Below are 27672 nucleotides of genomic sequence, written 5' to 3'. Positions count from 1 at the left end.
GATAGGAAGAGACTGGACCAGGGGAGAAAAAGAGGGCCAAGATACAAAGAAATAAGTTCTGTGGGGCAGGATGAGGCTGACACAGCAGATCTACTGGGACAGTCCCGTTTGTGGATTTTAGGATGGAGGCATTAACGAGCTGTCCAGGGTTGAGAGACTATGAGGTGGGTAGCTCTAGAAGGACGATCTCCAGAAGAAATGAGGTCAGTGACAGTCCTGGAGACAGTAGCTTGATGTTCAGTGGTGGGGTCATGGTCCTCTGCTCAGCCTCTGCAAGGTAGAAATTGCTGTGCTAGACAACAGCACCACCCTTGTCAGCAGGTTTGATCACAATGTCAGGGTTAGACCTGAGAGAACGGAGAGCAGCAAGCTCTCAGGGAGACAGGTTAGAGTGAGTGAAGGGAGCGGAGAAATTAAGATGGTTGACGTCACGCTGACAGTTCCGCTCAGTCCGCAAGCATGACCCCTAGATCCAGTTGCTTGCCATTTTAATTCACCACCCTGCTCCCATGCCAACATTTCTGTCCTTGGTCTGTTACAGTGTTCCAATGAACCTCAACACAAGCTCGAGGAATAGCACCTCATCTTCTGATTAGACACTTTACAGCCTTCTGGACTCACCATTGAGTTCAACAATTTCAGAGTATGACTGTCTTTTTTACTTCATTTTATTTTTTAAAAAACATGTGCCCGTCCCTAACTTATTTTTCAGGTTTTTGCTTTTGGACAGAGCTGTTCATTATTCTGCCATTAATGCTCTCTCTGGACTAATGCTTTGTCTTTTAATACAACTATTAGCACTCTCTTTGCCTTTTTTCCGTCACATCTTTGTCATTTAATCTCTGTTGCCCTTTGTCCAATTACACACCTTCTATTTTGTTCTTCTTCCTCCCTCCCCCTTTTTCACATGCTCAAAGCCTATTACATTTCGAACCTTTGCCAGTTCTGATGAAAGGTCATAGACCTGAAACATTGACTCTATTTCTCTCTCTATAGATGCTGAAATACTCAGCAGGTCTGGCAGCAACTATGGAGAAACAAAATGCTGGAGAGGGGAATATGCAACGAGACCTGGGTGTTCTCGTACACAAGTCGCTGAAGGTGTCTTCTTTGGCCTCCTTATCTCAAGAGACAATGGATAAGCGCCTGGAGGTGGTCAGTGGTTTGTGAAGCAGCGCCTGGATCACAGCATGCAGGTGTAACAGGCAGTAAAAAAGGCAAATGGTATTTTGGTCTTCATAGCCAAAGGAATCGAGTACATGAGCAGGGATGCCTTGTTGCAACTATACAGGGCCTGGTGAGGCCACACCTGGAATATTGTGTGCAGTTTTGGTCTCCTTATCTGAGGAAGGATGTTCTTGCTATAGAGGGAGTGCAGCAAAGGTTTATCTGATTGATTCCTGGGATGGCGGGACTGGCGTATGAGGAGAGATTGAGTCGGTTAGGATTATATTTGCTGGAGTTCAGAAGAGTGAGGAGGGATCTCATAGAAACCTATAAAATTCTAACAGGACTTGACAGGGTAGATGCAGGAAGGATGTTCCCGATGGTGGGGGAGTCCAGAACCAGGGGTCATAGTCTAAGGATACAGGATAAACCATTCAAGAATGAGATGAGGAGAAAATTCTTCACCCAGAAAGTGGTGAACCTGTGGAATTCGCTACCACAGAAAGCAGTTGAGGCCAAAACATTGTATGTTTTCAAGGAGGAGTTAAATATAGCTCTTGGGGTGAAAGGGATCAAAGGATATGGGGGGAAAGCCGGAACTGGTTACTGAGTTGGATGATCAGCCATGATCATAATGAATGGCGGAGCTGGCTCGAAGGGCCAAATGGCCTACTCCTGCTCCTATTTTCTATGTTTCAGTATGATATCCCTTTCGTAAATCCATGCTGACTCTGTCCGATTCTACCACTGTTCTCTAAGTGCTCTGCTATAAAATCTTTGATAATGGACTCTAGAATTTCGCCACTACCGACGTCAGGCTGACTGGTCTATAATTCCCTGCTTTCTCTCAACCTCCCTTTTTAAATAGCGGGTTTACATTAGCTGCCCTCCAATCTGTAGGATCTGTTCCAGAGTCTATAGAATCTTGGAAGATGACCAACAGTGCATCCGCTATTTCTAGGGCCACTTCCTTAAGTACTCTGGGATGTAGATTATCAGGCCCTGGGGATTTATCAGCCTTCAATCCCATCAATCTCCCCAACACCATTTGTCTACTAATACGGATTTCCTTCAGTTCCTCTCTCTCACTAAACCCTGTGTTCCCCAACATTTCTGGTATGATATTTGTGTTGTCCTTTGTGAAGACAGCTATTTCTTTGTTCCCTATAATAAATTCCCCTGTTTCTGACTGTAAGGGACCTACATTTGTCTTCACCAATCTTTTTCTCTTCACATACCTATAGAAACTTTTACAGTCAGTTTTTATGTTCCCCACAAGCTTGCTCTCGTACACTATTTTCCCCTTCTTAATCAATCCCTTGGTCCTCCTTTGCTGAATTCTAAACTGCTCAGAATCCTCAGGTCTGTTGTTTTTTCTGGCGAATCTGTATGCCTCTTCCTTGGATCTAATGCTATCTCTAATTTCCCTTGTAAGCCATGGTTTGACTACCTTTCCCGTTTTACTTTTGCGCCAGACAGGAATAAACAATTGTTGCAGTTAATCCATGTGCTCTTTGAATGTTTGCCATTACCTATCCACCGTCATTCCTTTAAGTAATGTTTCCCAATCCATCATAGCCAGCTCGTGCCTCATACCTTCGTAGTTTCCTTTATTAAGATTCAGGACCCTAATCTCAGAATCAACTACGTCACTCTCCATCTTGATAAAGAATTCTATCATACTATGGTTGCTCATCCCCAAGGGGTCGCGCACACCTAGATTGTCAATTATTCCTCTCTCATTACACAATACCCAGTCTAGGATGGCCTGTTCTCTAGTTGGTTCCTCAACGTATTGGTCCAGAAAACCATCCCGTATACACTCCAAGAATTCCTCCTCTACGGTATTGTGACTAATTTCATTTGCCCAATCAAAATGCAGATTAAAATCACCTATAATTACAGATGTTCCTTTATCGCATGCTTCTATAATTTCCTGTTTAATGCCATTCCCAACAACACTAGAGTTTGGGGGTCTATATACAACCCCCACTAACATTTTTTGCCCCTTAGTGTTTCTCAGCTCTACCCATACAGATTCCACATCGTCAGAGCCAATATCCTTCCTCACTATTGCGTTAATTTCCTCTTTAACCAGCAATGCAACTCCACCACCTTTTACTTTTTGTCCGTCCTTCCGAAATACTGAATACCCCTGGATGCTCATTTCCCATCCCTGGTCATCCTGCAGTCGTGTCTCCGTAATTCTGACTATATCATACCCGTTTACATCTATTTGCGAGATTCATTCATCCACTTTATTGCGAATGCTCCGCGCATTAAGGCACAAAGCCTTAAGGCTTGTCTTTTTAACATTACCTGTCCCCCTTCCCACTATTTTTCACTATGGCCCTGTTTGATTCTGGCCCTTTATTTGCTTGAAAGAAACAGCAAGGTTCTTCAACCAGATTAAAGAATCCTCACTGAGCCATGCAGGGCCCGATTTAAATTCTGTGCAAATGGGTTTTGAGTGAGTTAAAAATCTCGTCTACAGAGGATAAACAGATTTAAGTCAAGTACAGAAAGCAAAATAAAGATTGGGAAAACAGGTGGCAACAGAGAAAGTAAAAAAAAAATATCTTTAACACTAATTCCTGAAGGAATATGACTCTACACTTGTAAAATGAAATTTTCAGGGCTGGTGAAGTTGTTTGGCAGTAATTATTACCTATCACATGTTAAAATTTCACAAAATCCAGGCCATAGAATTTAAAGGTTTTGAAGCTTCATTCTTACATTGCAAAATCTGGCAGAAAGCTCCCTGGAGTTGAGTTTCACAGTTAGTAGTCTTCCAGTAGCCATTAGTATCCATATACCCACAATCGTGAGATGAGTGAGGACCTTCCTCTGCCCAATGACTGAATATAATGCCACTACCATCTGACCAAATAAAGCTTTTTCCATCCTGCAAACAATGACAAGTATGGATGACAAAAACATTTACATGATACATGCATCTCTATCTAGGTTCTTATACACTACATTAATCAATAAAATTGGAGTTATTTACAGTTGTATAAGTTTTGGACATACATCTGGACTGGATAGTCCTATCCAATGTGGGTGTGACAGCCTGTTCACAATGACCGTGAGAAAAGCTTGGTGGTATTGATCAGTGATGCTGACCAGTTCAGTTTCTCTTTGTCTGCATTCATTTAATGCTTCATACCACGTTAGGTTCTTCTTAATCAGTTTGTATGTGTAGTTTCCATATGCAAAAGTATCAAGTGCTGGATAGACAGATGATACATTGATTTGATGGATGGATTTATCTATAGAGACAATAAAACAACCATGATGGAACTTACGACACTGATTACAGATGAGCAGTGAATGTTTACATTGGAACAATTGATAGAAAGATATACCACATGACCTGTACTGATGGAATAAAAACTATTCCATCAGAACAGGTCATACAGCATTGTAAAACTCTTGGATAGCACAATGCAAAAGGACATCACGGAACACAGAAGCCAAAGGACACCCTCCTGTCTAAGAACTTTCTGGACTCCCAATTGTGCTGTAATAAACTCTGACAGATGCTTAAAGAGGTCAGGGTCAAAGAAGTTTCTGCCTAAAAGTGAGATAGATCATCAAACTAGTATCTGACGCCAACTCCTAACACAGATGTCTACCTTTTAAAATTATCAGTGTGCTCCTACAGCTATTCTGAATAGGTCAGTGGTTGCACCAAAAGGAAAAACAAATTACATCCAGACATGCTGAATTGATGCTCTTAACTACCAAATTCTTGTATGCTTGAGAATCTCTACAGATGGCAACCCTCCACAACAATGAAGAAATTTTGAAGTGCTTCAAACTTCTTAAGTCAGTGATAAACAGTGACATCAGGACACTTACAAAAGGTTGACTCCTCAGTGGGGCCAGATTAACTTTAGGGATTATGGCATATTTTGTACTTTTGTTTCGTATTTTATATATTTCAACATAGACAAAGATGGATCTTAAAATAATTGTTTCTATTCTTGGGAAAACATATGAATCATAGATTAGTAGATCAAGAAAACTCCACTGGTGAATGGTTTATTTTGAAAAAAAAAACACGTTTTTTTAAGTCTTACTTTTCCTCTCAGCAAGTCTTATTTTTACTTATCTAAAGAAACAAAGAGCTTGCATATATCTAGCACCTTTCACAACCTCAGAATGTTGCAGAGTGTTTTATAGTCAGAATTCTTTTGAAATGTGGCAGCCAATTTGCACACAGCAAGTATCCAAAGCAATGTGATAATGACCAGATAATCTTTCTTTTTGTTTTTTTTTAAGTGATTATGATTGATCGATTAATATAGTTCAAGACACCTGGAAAACTCCACTTCTCTTCCTCAAAATAGTGGCATGGGATGTTTTTACATCCACCTGAGCCCGCAGGTGGGACCTTAGTTTAACGTCTCATCTGAAGGATGGCACCACCAACACTGCAGCACTCCCTCAGTACTGCAATGGAGTGTCTGCCTAGATGTTGTATTCCAGTCTCTGGAGTGGGACTTGAAACCACAACCTTCTGCCACAGAGGCGAGAGTGCTATCAGCCGAGTCACAGCTGTCAAAACAGAGTCTCAATGTAATTTCTGATTTGGATTTTAGACCTCATTAATTTTTTTTACTATACTTTTGTACCCAAATAACTGCTTTAGTCTCAAGAAATAGAACAGTACTTCCAGCTCATTTCTTTTAGTTTCTTATTGAATATCAGGACATTTAAAAATTAATTAATTTGGTACCACCTTCAGTTTTATCTGGATTGTAACTCCTGCGTGGAATTATTTCAATTAAAAACACATACTGTAATGAGCCATGAAATTTAGTTGCATTAAGAGCGAGGTGTATGAACATCTATAAACCACAAAACCTACTACCAGTTTCTTCAAGAACAGGTTTGTTGCACATACTTACTAAACGCAGAATAATCTCAACCTTGGTGCCCCAGAATTAGGCTATTGCGGACACGACAATAGCTCAGCACAGTTTATGCATGCGTGTTTAATATGACATCTATTGGGATTTCAATTTCCAAGTAAGGGATGACTGCCACTTTTGTTTCTTTATTTTTTTTTATGGGATGTAGGCTTCGCTGGCTAGGCCAGCATTTATTGCCCATCCCTAATTGCCCTTGAACTGATGGCTTGCAAGGCCACTTCAGTGAGCATGTTAAGAGTCAACCACATTGTTGTGGTCTGGAGTCACATGTAAACCAGACCTGGTAAGGATGGCAGATTTCCCTCCCTATTGGACATTAGCGAACCAGATGGGTTTTTACAACAATCAACAATAGTTTCATGGTCACCATTAGACTAGCTTTTATTTCCAGATTTATTAACTGAATTCAAATTCCACCAGTTGCCGTGGTGGGATTCGAACCCATGTCTCCAGAGCATTAGCCTGGGTTCTGGATTACTAATCTAGTGACATTACCACTTGACCACCACCTCAAAGCTAATGGAGCATTTTTTTTTAATAATTAAAATCTAATTAAAACAATTTCTCATAAGGACTTCACCTGGGTATTTTTGACAAACAAAGCCATAATTGTTTGTATTACAAGTTCTGGTGTACCATCTTCCAGTGGAATGATGAGCATGACTATTGGACAATAAAGCACACCTTTTTGACTCCTCTTGCAGGATAGGGCTATTAAGGTGTTCAGAATGCTGTAAAAAAATTACAAATATCAGCTATTATAATTAGCCAACTTTCAGACCTTTTATTTAAACATCCTTCAGGAAACATTTAAGGATAAAACATTTCAATTACCTTATCCTTGCGCAGAAATTATCTCAAAAGGACCAAAAACCGCAGGAAGCTCTGACTGCTCTTTCAATTTGGATAGCGGAGGTCAGAAATCCTCAGCCTTGCTCCGCTGACAAAAGAGCTATGGAGTGGGCACCAGTGACCTCTGCTTCTGAACCTACTGAGTATCCAGGGTTAGTGGTGTCCCCTGGTTTGCAAGCTTTTGCCAGTATGGCTCATCTTGGACCCCTGCAATAGGGATACAGGACAGGAAAAGGAGCCCCAGTAAGCTGCTTTTCAGGTAGCCTCAAAAAAAAATTATAATTGCTGTCCAGTTGGCCCCATATACAAGGAGATACTACTGGCATTCTTACGGCAGGTCTAGTCCAAGACTGAGGCCTGATCTGCCCCACCCAAGTGGGCCTCACTTCCACTGCTGAGAAAACCTGTATGCTGGATTCATCCCATCTAGTTTGTTGGGTGGTAGGGAGGGGCTAGGGCCAAGGGAATTCCTTCAATGGGCTATGGTTCGGGTTGCATGGCCATTCTGTCCACCTCAGGCCCAGTCAGGATTTGGCCATTGATCACATTCTTGGTGAAATCTGTTGTTTGCAGGTCCCACCAGAAATTGTGTCTGCAACAGGCTTACGCGTTCAATATGCTGCTGGCATAGAAGATTTTTTGTCCCTGATGTCTTTGTGCCATTTTTAACTGGGTGTTGAAAAATGCCCTTCAAAATTTTGATTGCCCCTCCCTGATCTAGTGTTTGCTGCTTTCTGTGAATTGACAAACGTGCGGAATTTGGGGCCGGGAGGCACAACGACGAGCATCTAAGAGTTAGAAACTGAGATGAGGCACTTAAGTATTATGTTTTGGTGGCCAGCCTTCATAATAGTAAGATATTTATCCTGATTCAGAAGCAAGGTCATTAGGTGGCAAGATTTGCATTTCAACAAAGGAGATTATGTCATTAAAAATGGAGTTGCTTTCCCATGAGTACTTGAGGATATTGCAACATATCAGCAGGAAAGATATTCTAAACCTTGAATACAGCAACAAAATAGAATAACTTTAGTTTATTCATAAAATAAGGAAAATTAAGTTGAATATTTTTGCAACTCTTATTTCAGAAATATCGTTAAGTGCATGTCTTATAATTTGAAATTGTTAATTGCTTATAGTTCTAAGAACAACGGTTTTAGGGTCAGAGTCTTACATCATTTGTGTCTGGGAAATGTAGATATAAATCTGCTGCTGCTACTACTCATTTCATTTATTTGAGAAAATTGCAATCTATAATGAGGAACATGAGACGCTGAGTGAACAAATCAAATTAAAGTATTAACTGCAGCCAGAGCACAAATAAATTATTCCCAATTGGGATATGAATGAATTTTTCATGATAAAAGATTCATGTCCTCAATGGTTCAAAAGTAAAATAGCTAAATCTGAATCAGTGGTCTGAATTTTCAGGGCCTGCCAAGGTTTGGAAAGGAGGCAGATGGGGCCCGAAAATACCAGCGCCGGCTGGCGTGCCAGTTTCCCGGGCCCATTCCCGGCGCCAGCCATTTTTGCCAAGGCAGGTTTGGGGCTGGCAGCGCTACCCGCCCCCATGAGGCGGGTAGCCAATTAGACTCAAAAAGAGCCTGTTAAGTACAATTAAAAGGCGGCCAACTGGGATTTTTCAGTTGGCCTTCAGTTTCCTGACATGGGGTGGGGGTGGGTTTGGGGATGGGGATGGGGATGGGGAGTTTAACTGCCTGGAAGCCTGCACCCAGTTATAGGTCGGGGGGGCCACCGCTCCAGGCAGGTCTAAAGGCCCTCCCTGCTTGTGCCTGGGTGTGGATACAGCCAAAGGCCGCCCTGTGGACAGATTCCCCAGTACTTCCTCCCCCGACACTGCCTAGCTGCTTTTACTGTTTTTTACAGTAACGTTGAAAAAAGTTGCTGAGAGGGTGCCTCTATGTTGAAGCATTCTCTCAGTTACTTAACCTCTACTGCAGCCTGCTGCTCCTCTCAAGCTGGAAGGCCTCTAATTGTCCCTCCTGCTTTCGGAGCCCACCTACTGCCCTTAATTGGCCAGGGAACCTATCTCCATGCCAATTAAAGGGGCGCTTCCGTGAAAATCCCAGTGACTGCTTCTTCCCCCACCCCCGGGGGCAGTTTCGGCACTCAGCAACAGTCCCGACCTCTGTTTCCTGCCTCCAACGCAAAATTTAGCTCAGGGTAATTTACATGCTCAGTACATTAACAGGTAGAACTATTATGCATTGGAACCTGAAACAGCAGCTTCTAAATTTTATTATGGCATATTAGTAAAGCCACAGTTCAGTTCATGGTACCATTAATGCAATTAAAAGAAATAAATTACTGAAAGGGTCATGACTGATATTCCTGTTGATAAAATCACTGCATTAATGTGCAGTCAAAACTGTTACATGACAGACATACCAGTTTACACAGTTGGATGTTGTAATCATAAGTATGCACGTACCTTGCTCAGTAATGTACAATTATACATTTAATCATATACATATATAAAATAGCATCTATATAAATATAATAAATGTATATATCTGCCTCTCCACCTCCCTCTTCTCCTTACAGCCCTCCTTAAAATCTTCTTCTCCAACCAAGCTTTTGGACAACGGGAGGATTCCCTGCTCTTTGAACAGTGTCATGGCATCTTTTATGAACACCAGAATGAACCTTTGTTTAAAGAGCCAACATGAAGACTATTTTAACTATCCCTGTATGCTATTTCTACTTTGATACTTAATCTTCTACTCCTTCTAGATGCTCTGGCAATGGCAAGAGTAAAATGAGATGGCTGACCGAGGGGCTTCTTGGAATGAGGTGGTAGATCTCCAGGAGGTATCTTCTGGTCTACCTTTGCATTCAGATAAGCCTAATATTGATTATTGATGCTAAATTGAAGTATAATGAAAATTGTCTGGGAAGTGCATTGATTTATTTCATATGGTAACAGAATAGAACCAGTGTATTATAGATAGGAGCAAATAACTGCGGATGCTGGAAATCTGAAATAAAAACAAGAAATGCTGGAATCACTCAGCAGGTCTGGCAGCATCTGTGGAAAGAGAAGCAGAGTTAACGTTTCGGGTCAGTGACCAGTTTTGGGTTCCCCGCACTTTAGAAATGTCAAAAGTCTGGTGGCATCCCTATTCTGCTACAATTGAGTTCAGGGGCACAGATGAAAGTGCTGATTCTCCTAAATAAAGCATCAAATTGACTGATACTCTAAATGCATCCCAGGCTTGCCAAACTCAAAGCACTCAGGCCAAGTATAGAACCCCCAGCACAACCCCTTCTAAAATTAGCTAGCAGCATAAGCCAAGGATTGAACTGTGAAGTTTTCTGGTTCATACTGTTCAGTCAAGGATTTGAGAAGCCTTGTTTTCAGAAGTTTATTATAGTTCTGTACCTCCCATGGATCTTACGAATTGCTGCCGTAATACGGCAGGCATAATAGGGTATATTTTCATTTCATTTGTACCCAGGGAACAAGAAAAAAAAAAGGGTGAGGATTCACAATGCCAGTCTCTTAACTCTATGTTGCCCAAGAATTTCCTGAGGATCTCTCAAGGGAGAGTGGGAGTAGGAGCAAGTCTGGGGCATCTAAGCAAATAGTTTTCTTGTGGGTGCACCAGGTGGACACCATTATGAAATGTTCCCAGAAGTTAGGACTTGCACCTGGCCATGTCAGATTGGAGGACCTGAGGAGTCTGGTGGGAAGGCCTGAAGAAAGGAATGGAATCTTTATTTTTTGATTCCAAAAACCTTTGGGTTAGGGGCCTTCCGGCTGCTATTTTTGGACAACAACCAGAAGGTGCTGCATTAAGGGCCATTACTATGCAGAACTCTCAGGTCTGGGAACATTGAGCGAACGTGAGTGACCCAAACCTGAAAATCCAAGCAGGTTCAAGTCAGATCAGGCAGAGTGCACTTGGCCTAAATGCAGAATGGGTAAGAACATCAAAATCTATATCCATCTGAGCCTATTAAGTCACATGCATCCTATTTGTTCAGAAAATACACTCTGTACAAAGCTTATTAATAAACAATACATTTTGATGTGGCAGATTGAAAAAAAAACAAACTCACAGGATCATTTTTATAAGGATCTGCAGTGTCTCGCGCTGGCTCATTTGGTAACCAGTTTGAATACTTCACAGGTTTCCCATTTACCCAACGTTCAAAATTATCACTGTGCAGTCCTATCCAAACGCTCGTTGATCTATCCAGGAGCTGAATTGTTAAAAATGCTGTGAATTAAAAAAAAGTGGAAACAGAATTGACTCAACCTTTGAATAAAGCTTTCACTACTGATAGCCTAGTTAACAATTGTTGTTATACGTATGGACAAATAAATCAACTGCTAGAAACAGTTAATGGACATCATTGGGCTATTAAGCAATGGCCTAATCTAATCTGGAAACTGGAGTAGTGACACCATTTGTTAAACACTATGGGGTTAATTTTATTTTTCTCTGTCTGATGGGAACTGGGTGGGAGTTGGAGGACAGGGGAGTGTTTGCACCATCCTTTTCCTGCTGGAATTCTGCTATCTACCATTTTAAGTCCAAACTGCAGGTTAAGTGGCTGAGGTGCCCGACAGAAGCAGGCAGAAGCGTCATGCATTTAAACTAATAGGGGTTTCATTATGTGACCCAGCTGCAGTTTAATCTAGCCGTCATCTTTCCTACATTTTTCCAGTTCGATTGATGGACCTAGGGGCTGCTATTAGGCCCTGGCTTCCAGCATTGAAACGCTGGTGGAATGTGCCTCAAGTGTTGAAAGGATGAGAGCATAATTTCCTCTTAGCGGCTGTGGAACCAACTTCCTACATATACGGCTGGGGTCTTTGGCCTTCTGGGGTGGACTGACAACCCACTCTACTGCCCCACCCCACTGGAAAGCCTGGGCCATTGTGTTTATTCTATGGTACAAGTACATGCAATTATATGCGAGACAGAAGATCTAAATATGCAAGATTCAAGCTAACGTCCCATTAGCCATTTTAAATTACCTTGTTCTATTTCATTTTCTATTGTAGCAAGTGTTCCTCCATGTATACTGCAGAACATTTGAGAAGAGTACCAGTGCTTTAGCTGACTCTTGTCCTTTGGGGCATACAGCAGGAAACACTGTTTCAGAAAAATAAAAGCCATCAGTAAAATTTCCTTCGTGATGAAAGTTTTGAGTTAATTTATATCTAATAGGTATTCTGAAAATCTGCCTGCGCAATTTGCCTGCAAAATTAGTGACTACATTTCACAAGTAATGAATTGTCTGTGAACTGCTTTGGAAAGTCCTGAGGATGTGAAAGGTGCTACACAAATACAAGTTATTTCTTCTTTTGTCAGTTACAGAAATCTATCAAACTTAATATTTGTTATGAAGATGACACAAAAGTAACAGCGTACAATTTTCTCTTTGTAATTTTAATATGCAGCTTGTTGTCTTTAAAATATTACTGACAAATGTTTACTCTACAATTGGACAGGTTAACGGGTGCTACAACCAAAAATGTACACCAGTCAGTATTCATAAAGATGTTTAATATGTAAAGTATTCCAAAAATAGTTTTTGTCTTTTTTCTAAAGTTACCTTATGTTCAAAATACAGCCAACCTTTTGGACACGACAGGTCTGGAAGGTAACTCTCAACTGTGCGAACCTCTACCAGTGATATATTGTGACGTTTACAGATGAAAGGGAGAGACAGAAAGCACTTGCTATCACCCCAGCGCCCTGTCAGGAAATAAATATACAAACAAATACAAAATTATTGTACAGGTGAACAGGGCAAAGTTGTAATTTAACAAATAATGCAAGAAAAATATTAAAATGCAGAACTTAAAGTACATATTACAGTTTAATTATGCAAATGAATATACTTAATAGTGCCTGCACCTCCCCAGGAATGGTTTGATAAACTGGTTGCTGTAAGAAGCTGTCATTTTTACCGAATATATGGCATGAAAATATATGGTGTTAATGCAATCAGCTCACTATAAACATTGCACACTGAGGATCCATGATGGCCTACACATCACTCACCACACACACCACAATGGTTCCCTGCGTTGGCTTTATTGTGTGTTTAATTTTCTAACTGAAAAATGTAGACACTGTGGGCAGGATTTTGCATTTGGGGTCAGGACCATGGTCCCAACTCCAAATGGGGCAGAAGTAGTCACAGCCCGCGATTTTGCAGAGGTTGGCAGCTAACTGGCTGGAAGGTGGGTTTGCCAGCCAGTAAGCAGCAGTGGATGCAGGATTGAGACACGACTCAAAGTGTGGGCCCAATTTAAAGACACGATGGCAACTATTGTAGTGGTAATCATCTTGCATATATTAATGGAAGGCCGAAGTCAGCAGAGGGAGAGGCACAGGCAGAGGCCTGTCACCTGTAGCAGGGCTGCCCCCCCACCACCCCGGTTTACAGATGCAGTCCCTGAGGTTATATTGAAGACAATACGGGGGATCTCCTGTCCCCGGAGGGTGGCAGAAGGCCAACCAGCCAAACTAAGCAGGCCTGGCTGGAGGTGACTGAACATGTCAGTAGCCGCAGTGTTGCCTGGAGAATTTGGGTGCAGTGCTGCAAAATGTTTAATGACCTTCTTCGCTCTGGCAAGACAAGTGTGACGCGACAGGCACACTGGCTGAGTGTGCATGGTGCTCCTGCACATGGAAGAGTTGTACACCCAGGGTAATGGCTGACCCGCCTGCAAGGCTCAGTGCCCTAGAACTGTTGAGGCTAGAACTGGCAGCACTGATACATGCAGTGTCTTACTTTAATAAGCCACTGGCATTGGTGAGGGAGGCCAGCAATGCCTTATCTCTCTCTCTTTTGTCCTTGCATATGAGGGTGCAAAATGCAAGGGAGAGGGTACACACAGGATTGACCCAGCTCGCCATCCTCACTGCTATGGAGGAGGCAGCAAAGCACATCATGAGGGTGGTGGAGAGATAGGAACACCTGGAGGAGAGGGTGAAAAGATATTGAAATATGTAGATAAAGGGAATGGAGTGCATTCCCCCCCTCCAACAGAATGCCACAGCCTCAGCTGGAGACAGCTCAGCGGAGACAATGGCGTTGTGATAATGTCACTGAACTAGTAATCCAGAGGCCTGGGCTAAAGCCCTGGGGACATGGGTTTAAATCTCGCCATGGCTGCTGGTGGAATTTAAATTCAATTAATGAAAAAAAAATATGGAATTGAAAGCCAGTCTCGAGAATGGTGCCATGAAACTATCATCGATTGTTGTAAAAACCCATCCGGTTCATTAATGTCCTTTAGGGAAGGAAATGTGCCATCCTTACCTGTCAGGCCTACATGTGACTCTAGACCCACAGCAATGTGCTTGACCCTTAACTGCCCTCTGAAATGGCCTAGCAAGACACTTAGATGTCAGCAGCAATTAGGGATGGGCAATAAATGTTGGACTTGCCAGCGACGCCCATATCCCATGAAAGAATAAAAAAGCTGCATTGGGAAGCTTCAGCTCTGCTGAGGCTTCTGCTGTCAGAGGCGAGTGCTCATGATTGCCTTCTCATGTCTCCCATGGGACCCCTTGTGGAGCATGCCAGTGCAGCAGCATTACCAGGGGCCTCTGAATAAACCAAACCAGCAGAGCCAGCACTGTCACATCACTCAAGTGCACTGGTGCAGATACACTCATCAGTGGGTCCTCACACGTGGTTACAAAGCACAGCACTGGGTGAAGAACCGATCACAAATGAGCAGGAGAGAGAGGCAGAGGCAGCTGTGGGCTGTCTCCTTCAGAGGATGGAAGACAGACACAGCCATGCTCAGCTGAGTGCAAATGCGGGGCCTTGGCAGTCACAAGCAAGGCAACTCTACTTTTACCAGCAGTGACAGATGTGTACCCACATGTCAGACATACCGGATGCAGTGCTGAGTCATGGGTCAGAATGGAGGAACCCATTTAACCCATGTGCACCACCATGGGTTAAGGCTTGGAAAGCATGACCTCCTCCACTGAGAGAGTGGCCAACTTCATGGAGAGCCATATCTGGCAGCACTCAGTGAATGCAGGAACAGCGCATTGACATTCACAGAATGCATGCAATGCTCTGTAGCACTGACTGGTCAGTTGTGCCGATGGCGCAAAGATGCATAGAGTGGATGCCAATTATGCTGCAGCTGGTGGTCCCTTCCGGCGATCCAGAGCACCAAAGGGCTGAAGCAGTCATCAAAGAGGCGCCATCATCGGTCTCCTTGGCCCCTCTGACTGAGGGACCATCAATGGAGCAGGGCTGTGTGATGAAGGTTACCCCTGAATTGACGTTGGTGCAGCAGCCTCTGGAGGTGCCCCCACTGGCACCTCCATGACAAGGACGACCATCATGTACGTCACAGCTGCAAGCAGACACACGCGAGCTGGGTGCCTACACCTTATCTGAAGCCACAAGGGAGCACCACATAGAAGTGGACAAGAGTGAAGGCCACTGTGTTGGTCAGAGCATGGAGTGGTTAACTGGGGTTTATTTCACTTGTAAATATGCACTTTGTAATTTATTAATAACACTGGAAATGTTGAGCTGTGATCACAGACATTCTTTAATGACAAGACTGGAAAACAGGGAAGAAGTGGTGAAAGGAGGCAGTGGTCTTCGAAAGGGGACACCGAGACCACAGGACAAACGTGTATCATGCATTGGTGCTTTCAGTTGATCTATTCAAGATTGCGTTTAGAATGGATGCGTTCTCACAGACAGTTCAAAATGAGTTCCGGAGTATGCAGTCCTGCTGGATGAGTAGCACACAAGTGAAATGTACCTGGATCAGATATGTCCTGACGTTCATGCCATCCTGATGAGAGATTTGACTCGAGTTGGCCCCGGCCACCTCCCTGCATGGCATGGGTGCCGTTTGCTCTGCATCTTCCTCTTCCTCTGATGATCTGTGTCAATCTAACACAAGGTCCACACCTCTCTGGAGGGCTATGCTATGGAGAGCACAGCAGACCACGACAATGTGCAAGACCCTTGCAGGGGTGTACTGCAGGGGCATCATCTCACCAGTCCAGGCACCAAAACTGTATCTTCAGAATCCCTGTGACCTGCTCGATGATGGTCCTAAATCTCAGGATCACGTAAAAGGTGAGTATCCATCTCTTCAAGGGATATCTCTTGACCCCTAGAATCCATCCACAGAGTTTCGGTGGTGGGATGACAAGCTGTGGTACCATGGACTGCTGGAGGATGAAAGTGTCATGACAGCTGCCAGGATAGCAAGTGCACACATGCATGAGGTTTCTCTTGTGGTCACAGACCAGCTGAAAGTTTAGGACGTGGAAGCCCTTCCTGTTGATAAATCTCACTGACTGCTCATTCAGCACCATGATGGCCACATAGTTGCAAATGATGATGCCATGTATCTGCGGGAATCCAGTGTTGGAGGTGAATCCTGCTGTCCTTTGTGGCTGCGAGGCCCCATCTGTTTGAAATTGTATGTACTGCCCAGTTCTCGCAAATAGGGCATCAGTGACCTGCGAGATGCAATGGTGTGTTGCCGCTTGGATGCCACCAAGTTCTGCTGCTGATCCGTGGAACGAGCCAGAGCCGAAGAAGTTTAAGGCCCCAGCGACTCATGGCTACAGGCAGGGGATGCCAAGCAGTACTGCGAAGTCTGAGGTCTTCCTCAATGAGGGCACAAATCTCAGTTACCATCTGCCTAGATAGGCGCAGTCCTCTGCAGCACTGATTCTCTGACATGTCCAGGTAGCTGCTTCTTTGGCAGTACACTCAATACTAAGGCCTTCGTTGCCTTCTTGACCCTCGTTCCTCTCCTATGCTCTTCATCTGCTCCTGAGGATGCTGATCCGCATAGCTACTGGTCCCCATCTCGGAGTACCTAAATCCCATTTCCAGCTGTTGCCTTGCTTACGGTCAGCTGCACTCACAATGCTTACTGGACACTTCCTCCCCCAATGGCCCTGCGATCCCTGGAGGGTTACAACACCCGGCTGTGACTGTGTGCGCACAGACCACTTGCTCTGCGAATTCTGTTCACCCAATGGCAAGTGTGCCAATGATGAGTTGCCCCTCTCAGCCATACATCCTTTTATGGTTCCACCTAATTGAATGACGTGGCGATGACTGGCTCCCCACTGTGTTGCCCCCCCTCCTCCCACTTGGACTGTTTCTGATCCAGTGTGTCCCCACAAAAATTCCAAACAGGCCCTTGATGAGCTGACAAGCTTAACTGACTATTGATTCAAATCGGGCAGGATGCTGGGTCCCACCTTCGCCCATTCTGAGCAAAATCACTAAGAGTCATAACAGCAACAGTAAACTAGCACAATTGCCAGCACTGCTGAAGTACACGGCTGCCCATCTCTATTCCTGCCCCCATATCAGGGCGAAAATCCTGCCTAATGTTTGCCTGAACACCCACTAGCTCTGAACTTTCGTACAAAGTAAGCACTTCCTGTAAGTATTAATTACAGAAAATAACAATGGGTGGAACTTTCAGTTTTGGCAGGGCGTAAATGAATTTCAACGCAGATAAGTTACATTTTGGTGGGAAGATTAAGGGGCCACATATGACTTGGATAATAATAAATAGGATGGAGAAGCAAAGGATCTAGGGGCTGATAGACAAATCATTAAAAAAAAATGACGGATGTAAATAAGGCCACAAAGAATAAAAGAGCACTGGAATTCATTTCCAGAGGGATAGATTGAAAAGCAAAGAAGTTATGTTAAACTGTACAGAACCTTGGTTAGACCACTTCTGGAGTATTGTGCACACCTCCCAACTGATCGGAGATAATGTTTTTCCTTAATCAATTTTAGGGGGCCTCTCACCTCATGTCCAAAACCAATTCAAATGGGCTGAAGCCTGTGGACTCATTTGGTGAATCTTTGGTAGCAAACAGCAAGAAAGCTACTCCTTTATCCCAGTCATGAAGATAATCACAGCAATATGCCCTGATCATGGTTTTTATGGTATCATGGTATCATTCCAGAGCCCCTGGAGATTGTGGGTGGCTTGGTGAAGATTTCAGCTGGTCAATACCGAGGCTGTGTAGCATTTCCTGGAATGTTCAGGACATGAAATTAGTTCCTCGATCGGGCTGAATTACCTTGGGCAGGCCGTATCATATGTAAAATTGGGTCAGCCCCTCGACTATGGCCTTGGCAGTAATTTTCCTTAAGGGTGTGGCTTCTGGGAATGGGCTGGCCAGATCCATGATGGTTAGGAGGTGTTCGACCAGAACTCTGGTGCAGCGTTCCTCAAAAGCAGAATTAGGGATTAGTTCTAATGAAAGGTCACAGACCTGAAACATTAACTCTGCTTCTCTCTCCACAGATGCTGCCTGGCCTGCTGAGTATTTCCAGCACCTTGTGTTTTGATTTTAGATTTTCAGCATCTTTTGATATAAAAGCAAAATACTACAGGGGAGTAGCTAAAGTAAATGTTGGTCCCTTAGAGGCAGGTGAAATTATTGTGGGGTATGAAATAATGGCAGAGACATTGAATAAAGGTTTTGTGTCTATCTTCACAGCACAGGACACAAATTACATACCAAAAATAAAGGACAATCAAGGGATTAATAAGAGCGAGGAACTAAAAGGTAATTAATATCAGCAGGGAAAAAGTATCAGAAACTTAAGTCAGTAAAAGCCAACAAATCCCCAAGACCTACTGGTCTACATCTTAAGGTTCTAAAAGGATGTAGCTGCACAGATAGTGGATGCACTGGTTATGATTTTCTGAAATTCCCTAGATTCTAGAACGGTCAAGCAGATTGGAAGTTAGTAAGTGTAACACTGCTACTTAAGGACAAGGCAGAGCATATGCAGAGCGATTGCCGACGTCATCAGACGTCCGAACATTTGCCAGCTTGCCAGTATGGGATCGCGCATGCACGTCAACATCACCACATAATGATGTCAGATGTAATGATGTCAGAGAGTTGCTTCACCCCTCAATGGCCACGATCGCCGCCTCCATTCCCTCTAACATTACCCCGCTCCCTCCTGCAATTGGGGCCTCAATCGCTGCTTCTCATCCCCGCTCCCTCTTGCTGTTATCTCCCATGCCCGCCCGCTTGAGTCTGCTCCCACCTCTCCATTGCTCCATCCTGCAGCACGCTTCCCATCTCGCCACTAGCACCCCGCTCGCTAACCACCCCCACCCACCCCCCCCAGCCATGGCGGGAGGGAGTGGCGAGAAGGCAGATGCTAGAGGGAGCGGGAAACTGAATGCGGCAATTGAGGTGGCGAATGCGGGGGGGTGGGGGGGGGGGGTGGGGAAACAGAAGAGAAGATTTTGAGAGGGAGCGGGGTACTGCTGGGGGCTGGTGGAGGCCGTGATTGCGGTCATTGAGGGGTGAGGGGGTTTGGGCTCAATTTGGTTTTGTGTGTCAAATTGTGCAGTGCCATTTTTATTACTGGCAATTGCCTGAGATGTCGCAGACAGTGATGTTTCTGTCGACGAGGCTACATTTGCGCATGTGCCAGTAACAGCGCCACCTAGTGGTTCCATTATCAACAAACGCTGCCAGTCAAGATCGGAGGGAGAAAGAAAAAAAAATGAACTACAGGCAAGTTAACATGACATCAGTCATTGAGAAAATGGTGGAATCTATTATTAAGAAAGTCTTAAGGCACTTAGAATATCATAAAATGATCAAAGCCAACATGGTTTAAAGTAAAGAAAATCGTGTTTGACAAATTTAGTCAAGTTTTTTTGAGGATGTAACTAATAGGGTAAAGGGAAGTCAGTAGATCTATTGTACATGGATTTCCCACAAAGCATTTGATAAGGTGCCACACAAATGTTAATAAGCAAGGTAAGCCATCATGGAGTAGGGGGATAATAAATTAGCATGGATGGAGGATCGGTCAGGAACAGGAAGCAGAGGGTAGGGATGAACGAGGCAGTTTCAGATTGGCAGGCTGTAACTAGCAGAGTGCTGCAAGCATCAGTGCTGGGGCCTCAGCTATTTACAATCTATATCTACTCTGGGTGGGGACTTCAATGTCCATCACAAAGAGTGGCTCAGTAGCATTGCTACTGACTGAGCCCTAAAGGACATTGCTGCTGGACTGGGTCGGCCGCAGGTGGTGAAGAAACCAAGAGGGAAAAATCTACTTGACCTCGTCCTCACCAATCTACCTATTGCAGATGCATCTGTCCAAGACAGTATTGGTAGGAGTGACCACCGCACAGTCCTTGTGGAGATGAAGTCCTATTTTTGCACTGAGGATACCCACCATCGTGTTGTGTGGCACTCTCTTTGGCCTCCTTGTCTCGAGAGACAATGGGTAAGCACCTGGAGGTGGTCAGTGGTTTGTGGAGCAGTGCCTGGAGTGGCTATAAAGGCCAATTCTAGAGTGACAGACTCTTCCACAGGTGCTACAGATAAAATTGGTTGTCGGGGCTGTTACACAGTTGGCTCTCCCCTTGCACTTCTGCCTTTTTTCCTGCCAACTGCTAAGTCTGTTCGACTCGCCACTCTTTAGTCCCGCCTTTATGGCTGTCCGCCAGCTCTGGCGATCACTGGCAACTGACTCCCACGACTTGTGGTCAATGTCACAGGACTTCATGTCGCGTTTGCAGACGTCTTTAAAGCGGAGACATGGACGAGCTCGCTGTACAATGCGTCCTTGGGGATCCTGCCATCTTCCATGCAGCTCACATGGCCAAGCCACCTCAAGCGCCGCTGGCTCAGTAGGGTGTATATGCTGGGGATGTTGGCCGCCTCAAGGACTTCTGCATTGGAGATACGGTCCTGCCACCTGATGCCAAGGATTCTCCGGAGGCAGCGAAGATGGAATGAGTTGAGACGTCGCTCTTGGCCGACATATGTTGTCCAGGCCTCGCTGCCGTAGAGCAAGGTACTGAGGATACAGGCATGAAACTGGCGGACTTTTGTGTTCCGTGCCACTACCCACCGTGCTAAATAGGATAGATATCGAACAGATCTCGCAATGCAAAACTGGGCATCCATGAGGCGCTGTACGCCATCAGCAGTAGCAAAATTGTATTCCACCACAATCTGTAGCCTCGTGGGCCAGCATATCCCCCATTCTACCATTACCATCAAGCCAGGGGATCAACCCTGGTTCAATGAAGAGTGAAAGAGGGCATGCCAGGAGCAGCACCAGGCATACCTCAAAATGAGGTGTCTGCCTGGTGAAGCTATAACACAGGACTAATTGCATGCCAAACAGCGGAAGCAGCACGCAATATACAGGGCTAAATGATCCCACAACCAATGGATCAGATCTAGGTTCTGCAGTCCTACCACATCCAGTCGTGAATGGTGGAGGAAAATAAAACAACTACAGGAGGAAGAGGCTCCACAAATATCCCCATCCTCCATGATGGGGGAGCCCAGCACATCAGTGCAAAAGATAAGGCTGAAGCATTTGAATCAGTCTTCAGCCAGACATGTTGAGTAGATGATCCATCTCAGCCTCCTCCTAAGGTCCTCAGCATCACAGATGCCAGTCTTCAGCCAATCCAATTCACTCCATGTGATATCAAGAAAAGGTTGAAGGCACTGGATTCTACAAAGGCTATGGACCCTGACAACTTCCCGGATGAATAGTACTGAAGACCCCTAGCCAAGTTGTTCCAGAACAGCTACAACACTGGCATTTACCCAGCAATGTAGAAAATTGTCCAGGTATGTCCTGCACACAAAAAGCAGGACAAATCCAACCCGATCAATTACTGCTCTATCAGTCTACTCTCGATCATCAGTAAAGTGATGGAAGGGGTTGTCGACAGTGCTATCAAGTAATATGATTGGGAAACATTGGTGGCAGATGGTGTATAATGTGGGGAAGTGTGAAGTTATTCACTTTGGTCGTAAGAATAGAAAAGCAGAATATTTCTAAAAGGTATGAAACTTGCAAATGTTGATGTTCAGAGAGATTTCAGTGTACTTCTACAGGGAACACAGAATGTTAGCATGCAGGTACAGCAAGCAATTAGGAAGGCAAATGGCATGTTGGCCTTTATTGCAAGGGGATTGGAGTACAAGAATAAGGAAGATTTGCTACAATTGTACAAGGCTTTGGCGAGAGCACACCTGGAGTACTATACACAGTTTTGATCTCCATTGGTAAGGAAGGATATACTTGCCTTGGGGACAGTACAGTGAAGGTTCATTAGATTGGTTCATGGGATGAGAGGGTTGCCCCATGATCAGAGGCTGAGTAAATTGGGCCTATACTCTGGAGGTTAGAAGAATGAGATGTGATCTCATTGAAACATTAAGATTCTGAAAGGGATTGTCAAAGTAGACACAGAGAGGTTGTTTCCCCGGGTGGGGAATCTAGAACATAGGGGAACAGATTCAGGATAAGGGGTCGATCATTTAGGACTGAGATGTAGAGAGGTTTCTTCATTTCGAGGGTTGTGAATATTTGAGATTCTCCAAAGGGTTGTGCAAGGGTAATTAGTGATGGGCAATAAATGCTGGCCTAGGCAGTAACACCCACATCCCAGGAACGAATAAAAAATGTCCTGCCTGGCATCGTTGAGTGTTGTTAAGCTGTAGTGACAATCAGAAGGAAGTGTGTGGGTGTATGTTTTCATGTTTTTAAATTTTAACAAAGTTAATGAAGGCACATTAAATGTGATTTTAAAAGCAAGCGGGAAATGCTTATTTTGTTCTCTACAGCAGAATGATTGTTAAGAATGTCAAACCTGTTCAATTAGGCTTGCGAAGGTCAAAGCTAGCTCTCAAAACAAAATACTTCCACACAGCCCATCCATTTTATAAAAACCTAGCAAAGTTATCTCACCAAATATTAATGTAATAAATTTAATGATGTGTATAATGGAATAATTACCTGTTTTTGATGACATGTAAACACATCTGCCACTATGTTTGGGCAAACGGCTTGGATAGTTGTCATCCCAGTTGTTGTAATACAATGAAGAATCATCTATCCAGCTATGTACAAATAAATCATTCGATAGGATAAATATCATTAATGATTAATCAACGACATAACAGGACAATTTTTTGAGGTTGTGACTTCTTACCGAAATCCAGCTTTGGAATTTTCTGCATACAATCCAATCCACCACTTTTCATGCCTATCAGTTAAAAGCTGCAGAACAACATTAAATGTTTCATGAAAAAGAACTGCATGAGTTGTGTCTTTTGTTATAAGCTGCAGAACATTATTACATCAGGAAGAACTCTGAAATAAATACCAGTGAAATAAATACACATGAGCCAGTATTCAATAAAACCAATACGTGGCACCTGGGCTGAACTGCACTTCCAAAATTATGATTATTACTATCATAGGAACAGGAATAGGCCATTCAGCCCATCGAGCCTGCTCTGCTCTGCTATTCAATACGATCACGGCTGATCATCCACTTCAATGCCTTTTTCCCCACACTATCCTCATATCCCTTTATGTCATTTGTATTTAGAAAGCGGTCAATCTCTGCTTTAAACATACTCAATGACTGAGCTGCCACAGCCTTCTGGGTAGAGAATTCCAAAGATTCGCAACCCTCTGAGTAAAGAAATTTCTCCTCATCTCTGTTCTATGTGACTTCCCCCTTATTTTGAAATTGTGTCCCCTGGTTCTAGACTCCCCAACCAGGGCAAACATCTTAGCTGCATCTACCCTGTCTATCCCTTTAAGTATTTTGTAGGTTTCAATGAGATCACCGCTCATTCTTCAAAACTCTATAGAATACAGGCCCAGTTTCCCCAATCTCTCTTCATAGGACAATCCCACCACCCCAGGAACAAGTCTGGTGAATCTTCATTGCACTCCCTCTATTGCAATAATATCCTGCCTAAGGTAAGGGGACCAAAACTGCACACAGTACTCCAGGTGTGGTCTAACCAAGGTTCTATACAATTGAAGCAAGACTTAATTACTCCTGTACTCAAATCCTCTTGTGATAAAGGCTAATATACCATTAACCTTCCTAATTGCTTGCTGCACCTGCATGTCAGCTTTCAGTGACTTATTGACAAGGACACCCAGGTCTCTTTGTACATCTACACTTTCTAATCTTTTACCATTTAAGAAATACTCTGCACATCTATTCCTCCTACCAAAGTGGATAACCTCACATTTTTCCACATTATATTCCATCTGCCAGATTCTTGCCCACTCACTATGTCTTTCCAAATCCCTTTGAAGCCGCTTTGCATCTTCCCACACATTCCCACTTAGTTTTGTGTCATCCGTGAACTTTGGAAATATTACATTTGGTCCCCACATCCAAATCATTGCTATATATTGTGAACAGCTGGGGCCCAAGCATTGATCTTATACTAAGTATTGTCATGCAGACCCCCCACCTGCCAACAATGAGGCATATTAATTTTGTCATATGAACATTGATTTTAAACTGATGCTGGAGCGAGGAAATGACAGATCAGCCGTGGCTGGAAGAAACATCTGCATACCAACAGACAGTGCTTGGAGGGACAAAGGGGCTATTCCCTGCTCCAATTCAACCCAAAATGCTCTTTGAGCACCAGGTATTGTGTGTAAGAAGAGACATTCCAGGGTCGGCTTAGACAAGAGAATCCACAAACAGACGTAGTCAGACCAGCTTTCACATGACTAACCTGCTTGGCAACCTGGGTTTTTCTGAATTGCACAAAAACTTTGAACTAAAGAAAGACTGTTTGCTCCTGGAGTGAGAAGACCTCTCCTGTCTGCTTCCATCTCTTTCTCACAAGGCTCTGGACAAACTGAGGACACATGAACCGCAAGAAAGAAAAGTCTCCTACATTGAACAAGGTTTATGAAGAATACTGGGCCCCAATGAAAAGCAAGACCTACCTACAATCAAGGACTCTACAGCAAGCCCGAAGAACAGTAACCAAAACCATCTTCAGATATTGTCTCAAACTTCCCACTTTATTTCTTCTGCTTTTTTCTGTCTCTATCTGCATGTGTGTTTATCATGTATGCATGCTAGCGTGGGCGCTTCGCGTCTCCATAGGCATTAACTGAATTAGAGTTTAAATTTAATAAAGTTCAACCTTTTTTCTTTAAACCTAAGAAAACCTGTTTTGGCTAGTTTCTTTGCCTTATAATTGAAAGTTAGTGAACAACGATTCACTAAGGGGGAGCTTAAAGAACAGTGTGTTTAAAATAAAACCTGTTACGGTAAGACTTGGTGAAGGCTGAGGGGGAACCCTGGACCCCTTTCTCACCTGGTCGTAACAGTATGAATAAATTAAAAGCTAGTTTTCTTGTTCCCCAATGGCTCAATGGATTTATCTCGTTAGTAGCTAAGGCAGACAGTCTGAGCTACTGGAGGTTGGGGAAGACAAGAATGATAGAGGAGCAGAATAGAATTGCACAAAAGTTTTGGATGAGTTGGACTTTAATTAGAATGAAGCACACAAGGCTGGCAAGGAGGTCATTGGAGAAGTTGAGCCTGGGGAAAGGAGGTCATTGGAGAAGTTGAGCCTGGAGGTCACTTAAGGAAAGCAAGCAAGGTACCAAGTACAAGGCAAGGGTGGAAACAACGCTGTTGTACAGGCTAAAATAGGCAGTTGAACATGAGCTTTGAAGCGCTGCATGATGTGCACTGTTGGGTTTAGTCTAAGTGCGCAGTCAGGGAGGTAGCTAAGAGTTAGGGACTAAGATGCAGATATTTCAAAGTGTGGCTTCAGATTTGCTGATGTTAATTGGAGGTAGTTCTGCCTCATCCAGAACTTGATGCCAGGCCTGCACTCTAACAGCACTGAGGTAGTTGTCAAATCATCGGTAGGGGAGACAGAGAGAGAGATACAGCCCATTATCATCAATATGAATAAGGAAGATGACCCAATGAGTACATATGTAGTTGTTGAGGAAGAGTAGCAAGCACAGAATGGAACCTGGCTACACCTGCAGTTGAGTTTGCTTCTTTGTTGGTATCTGCAGACCAAAGACCCTGCCACAATAGCTTCCTGTTCTAATCTCACTGCCTCCATTGGATTGATTATACCAGGCCTTTCCTTTTAGCTTATAGTTTCCCCATCAATGGGCATCCACCAATACTTGAGCTCCCCTGAGTATTTGGTAGGAAAAGCCCAGTGTTGTGTTTAAATATAAGTAAACTTTCATATTATTCAGAAAAATCCAAAAACTTACAAAACTTTCTATTTAAGGGGTATATGAGGCAATTTAAAGTTGGTTCTCAATTCAAGCGCAGTCCAATCAGAGTGAGGAAAATTGTAATTTACCAGTTTCTTTGGCTAGATCTGATTAAGTTCATCGTCAATGATTTTGTAGTTCTTCAGAGATTTTTCTGTAATTTTTGCACAAATGGTAGCATTTTGCTGCATAAGTTTTACAAATTGTGTTGCTTTTTAAAAAACACATGTCTAACAACCCTGCAAACAGTAAACCTAAAATGTTATTTATTCAGATTCATTTAACATTGTAACATACAAAATAAGGTTAAAATATGTAAACATTGTTCTCGGTGTTAGGGATGTTTTAACTAAGGGGGTATTTACATGGTTTGATAGCACTTGAGAAAGCAATGCATAAATCAGATCAATGTAGAATTGGAGATACTGCAAAAATACACTTCATTCAACAGATCGAAACTCAAAAATCCAATTTGTGAATTGCCAGAATAAGTTCTGGTTAGTTTTAAATGAAGCAAAATTATTGCCCATTCACTCTTTATTATGTGTCACATAACGGGATTTAAATGTCTAAAAATGTAATAATTTACATTGGCGCAGCTTTGAATCCAGTTGCAACCTAACAAAGAAAATGATAAACAACCTAATTTGCTGGTGTATACGGTCAGGCCTCCAGTCGCACAACTGTTTCTGACTGCAACATAAATGCAAAGTGGCTGGTCATCAGAGATGAAGGTAGCCATTCATGCTTTTTGACTGCTGGTGGGTGAAGCAGCTGAAGTGTTTATGATCATCCTCTAGAGGGCTGAGAAGCAGTTTCATTCTCACTGACCTGTGTGCACCTTTCCCAACCACTGGGGATTAAAACGCCTTCCCAGAAGTCAGCTTGCAACTTTAAAACAACTGTATGCATGCAAGCAACATGAATGTGGCAGCTGCAGAAATGACTGTTATACAAATATTGATGTTTCTACAGCTGCAGGCGATGTAGCTGGTAATATTAAACCACTTCAGAAAATGTTTTTGCAATATAGATCCACTTCAACAAGTGTTCTGATACCTTAGATTGTTATCGTTGCAAAGTCTGCTCCATCTTGAAGCAGTCTTGATCTTACTTTACCTTTCCTATTCTGCTTTTAATGAAGTCCTGTTCTTTAGGCGTATTTATAGATGCCAAGTCGCTATCCATCAAACTACAAGCCACAGCAGCTGCGAGCCACTTCCCCTCCGTCTCAAAAAACAAATATTCAGCTCCTTGAAAGAAGACCCAAGGTGCAAATGCAAATTGCTCTTCTGCACAGAGGAAACAATTGAGAATTTACATGAATACAAATTAAGCTACACACAGATATTAACAGACAAGATTTTGTTCCCACTAGCATTATAAAACTGCCTCCACAATACTATTCATAACCCAGTAACAGAGAAATATGGCTTAAAAGCTTATACTGCAGGAACACCACCACCTGAAAGGTCCCCTCCTAAGTCACACATCATCCTGACATGGGCCTATAATCGCAACTCCTTCACTGTCGCTGGGTCAAAAACCTAGAACTTCCTTCCTAACAGCACTGTGGGTCTACCTACACCAGATAGACTGC

General features: G+C 43.4%; 1 protein-coding gene across 3 annotated transcripts in view; it reads right to left on the bottom strand.

Moving 5' to 3' along the window:
* The window catches only part of pla2r1 (phospholipase A2 receptor 1), a 119518-nt gene that overhangs the window by 25801 nt on the left and 66045 nt on the right, over window positions 1-27672 (bottom strand). For all 3 annotated transcript variants that reach the window (XM_068035262.1, XM_068035263.1, XM_068035264.1), the window contains 9 exons: window positions 27192-27364; window positions 22984-23051; window positions 22788-22891; window positions 12549-12691; window positions 11968-12085; window positions 11043-11203; window positions 6688-6838; window positions 4201-4439; window positions 3904-4072 (listed from right to left, as the gene is read on the bottom strand). In XM_068035262.1, the coding sequence (XP_067891363.1) occupies window positions 3904-4072; window positions 4201-4439; window positions 6688-6838; window positions 11043-11203; window positions 11968-12085; window positions 12549-12691; window positions 22788-22891; window positions 22984-23051; window positions 27192-27364 (1326 nt within the window). The remainder of the gene's footprint in view (window positions 1-3903; window positions 4073-4200; window positions 4440-6687; window positions 6839-11042; window positions 11204-11967; window positions 12086-12548; window positions 12692-22787; window positions 22892-22983; window positions 23052-27191; window positions 27365-27672) is intronic.

Source organism: Heterodontus francisci, chromosome 7, assembly GCF_036365525.1.
Source record: "Heterodontus francisci isolate sHetFra1 chromosome 7, sHetFra1.hap1, whole genome shotgun sequence".
NCBI classification, from domain to species: domain Eukaryota; kingdom Metazoa; phylum Chordata; class Chondrichthyes; order Heterodontiformes; family Heterodontidae; genus Heterodontus; species Heterodontus francisci.
Note: the sequence above shows the minus strand (reverse complement) of the source record. Positions and strands in the feature narration are given on the sequence as shown.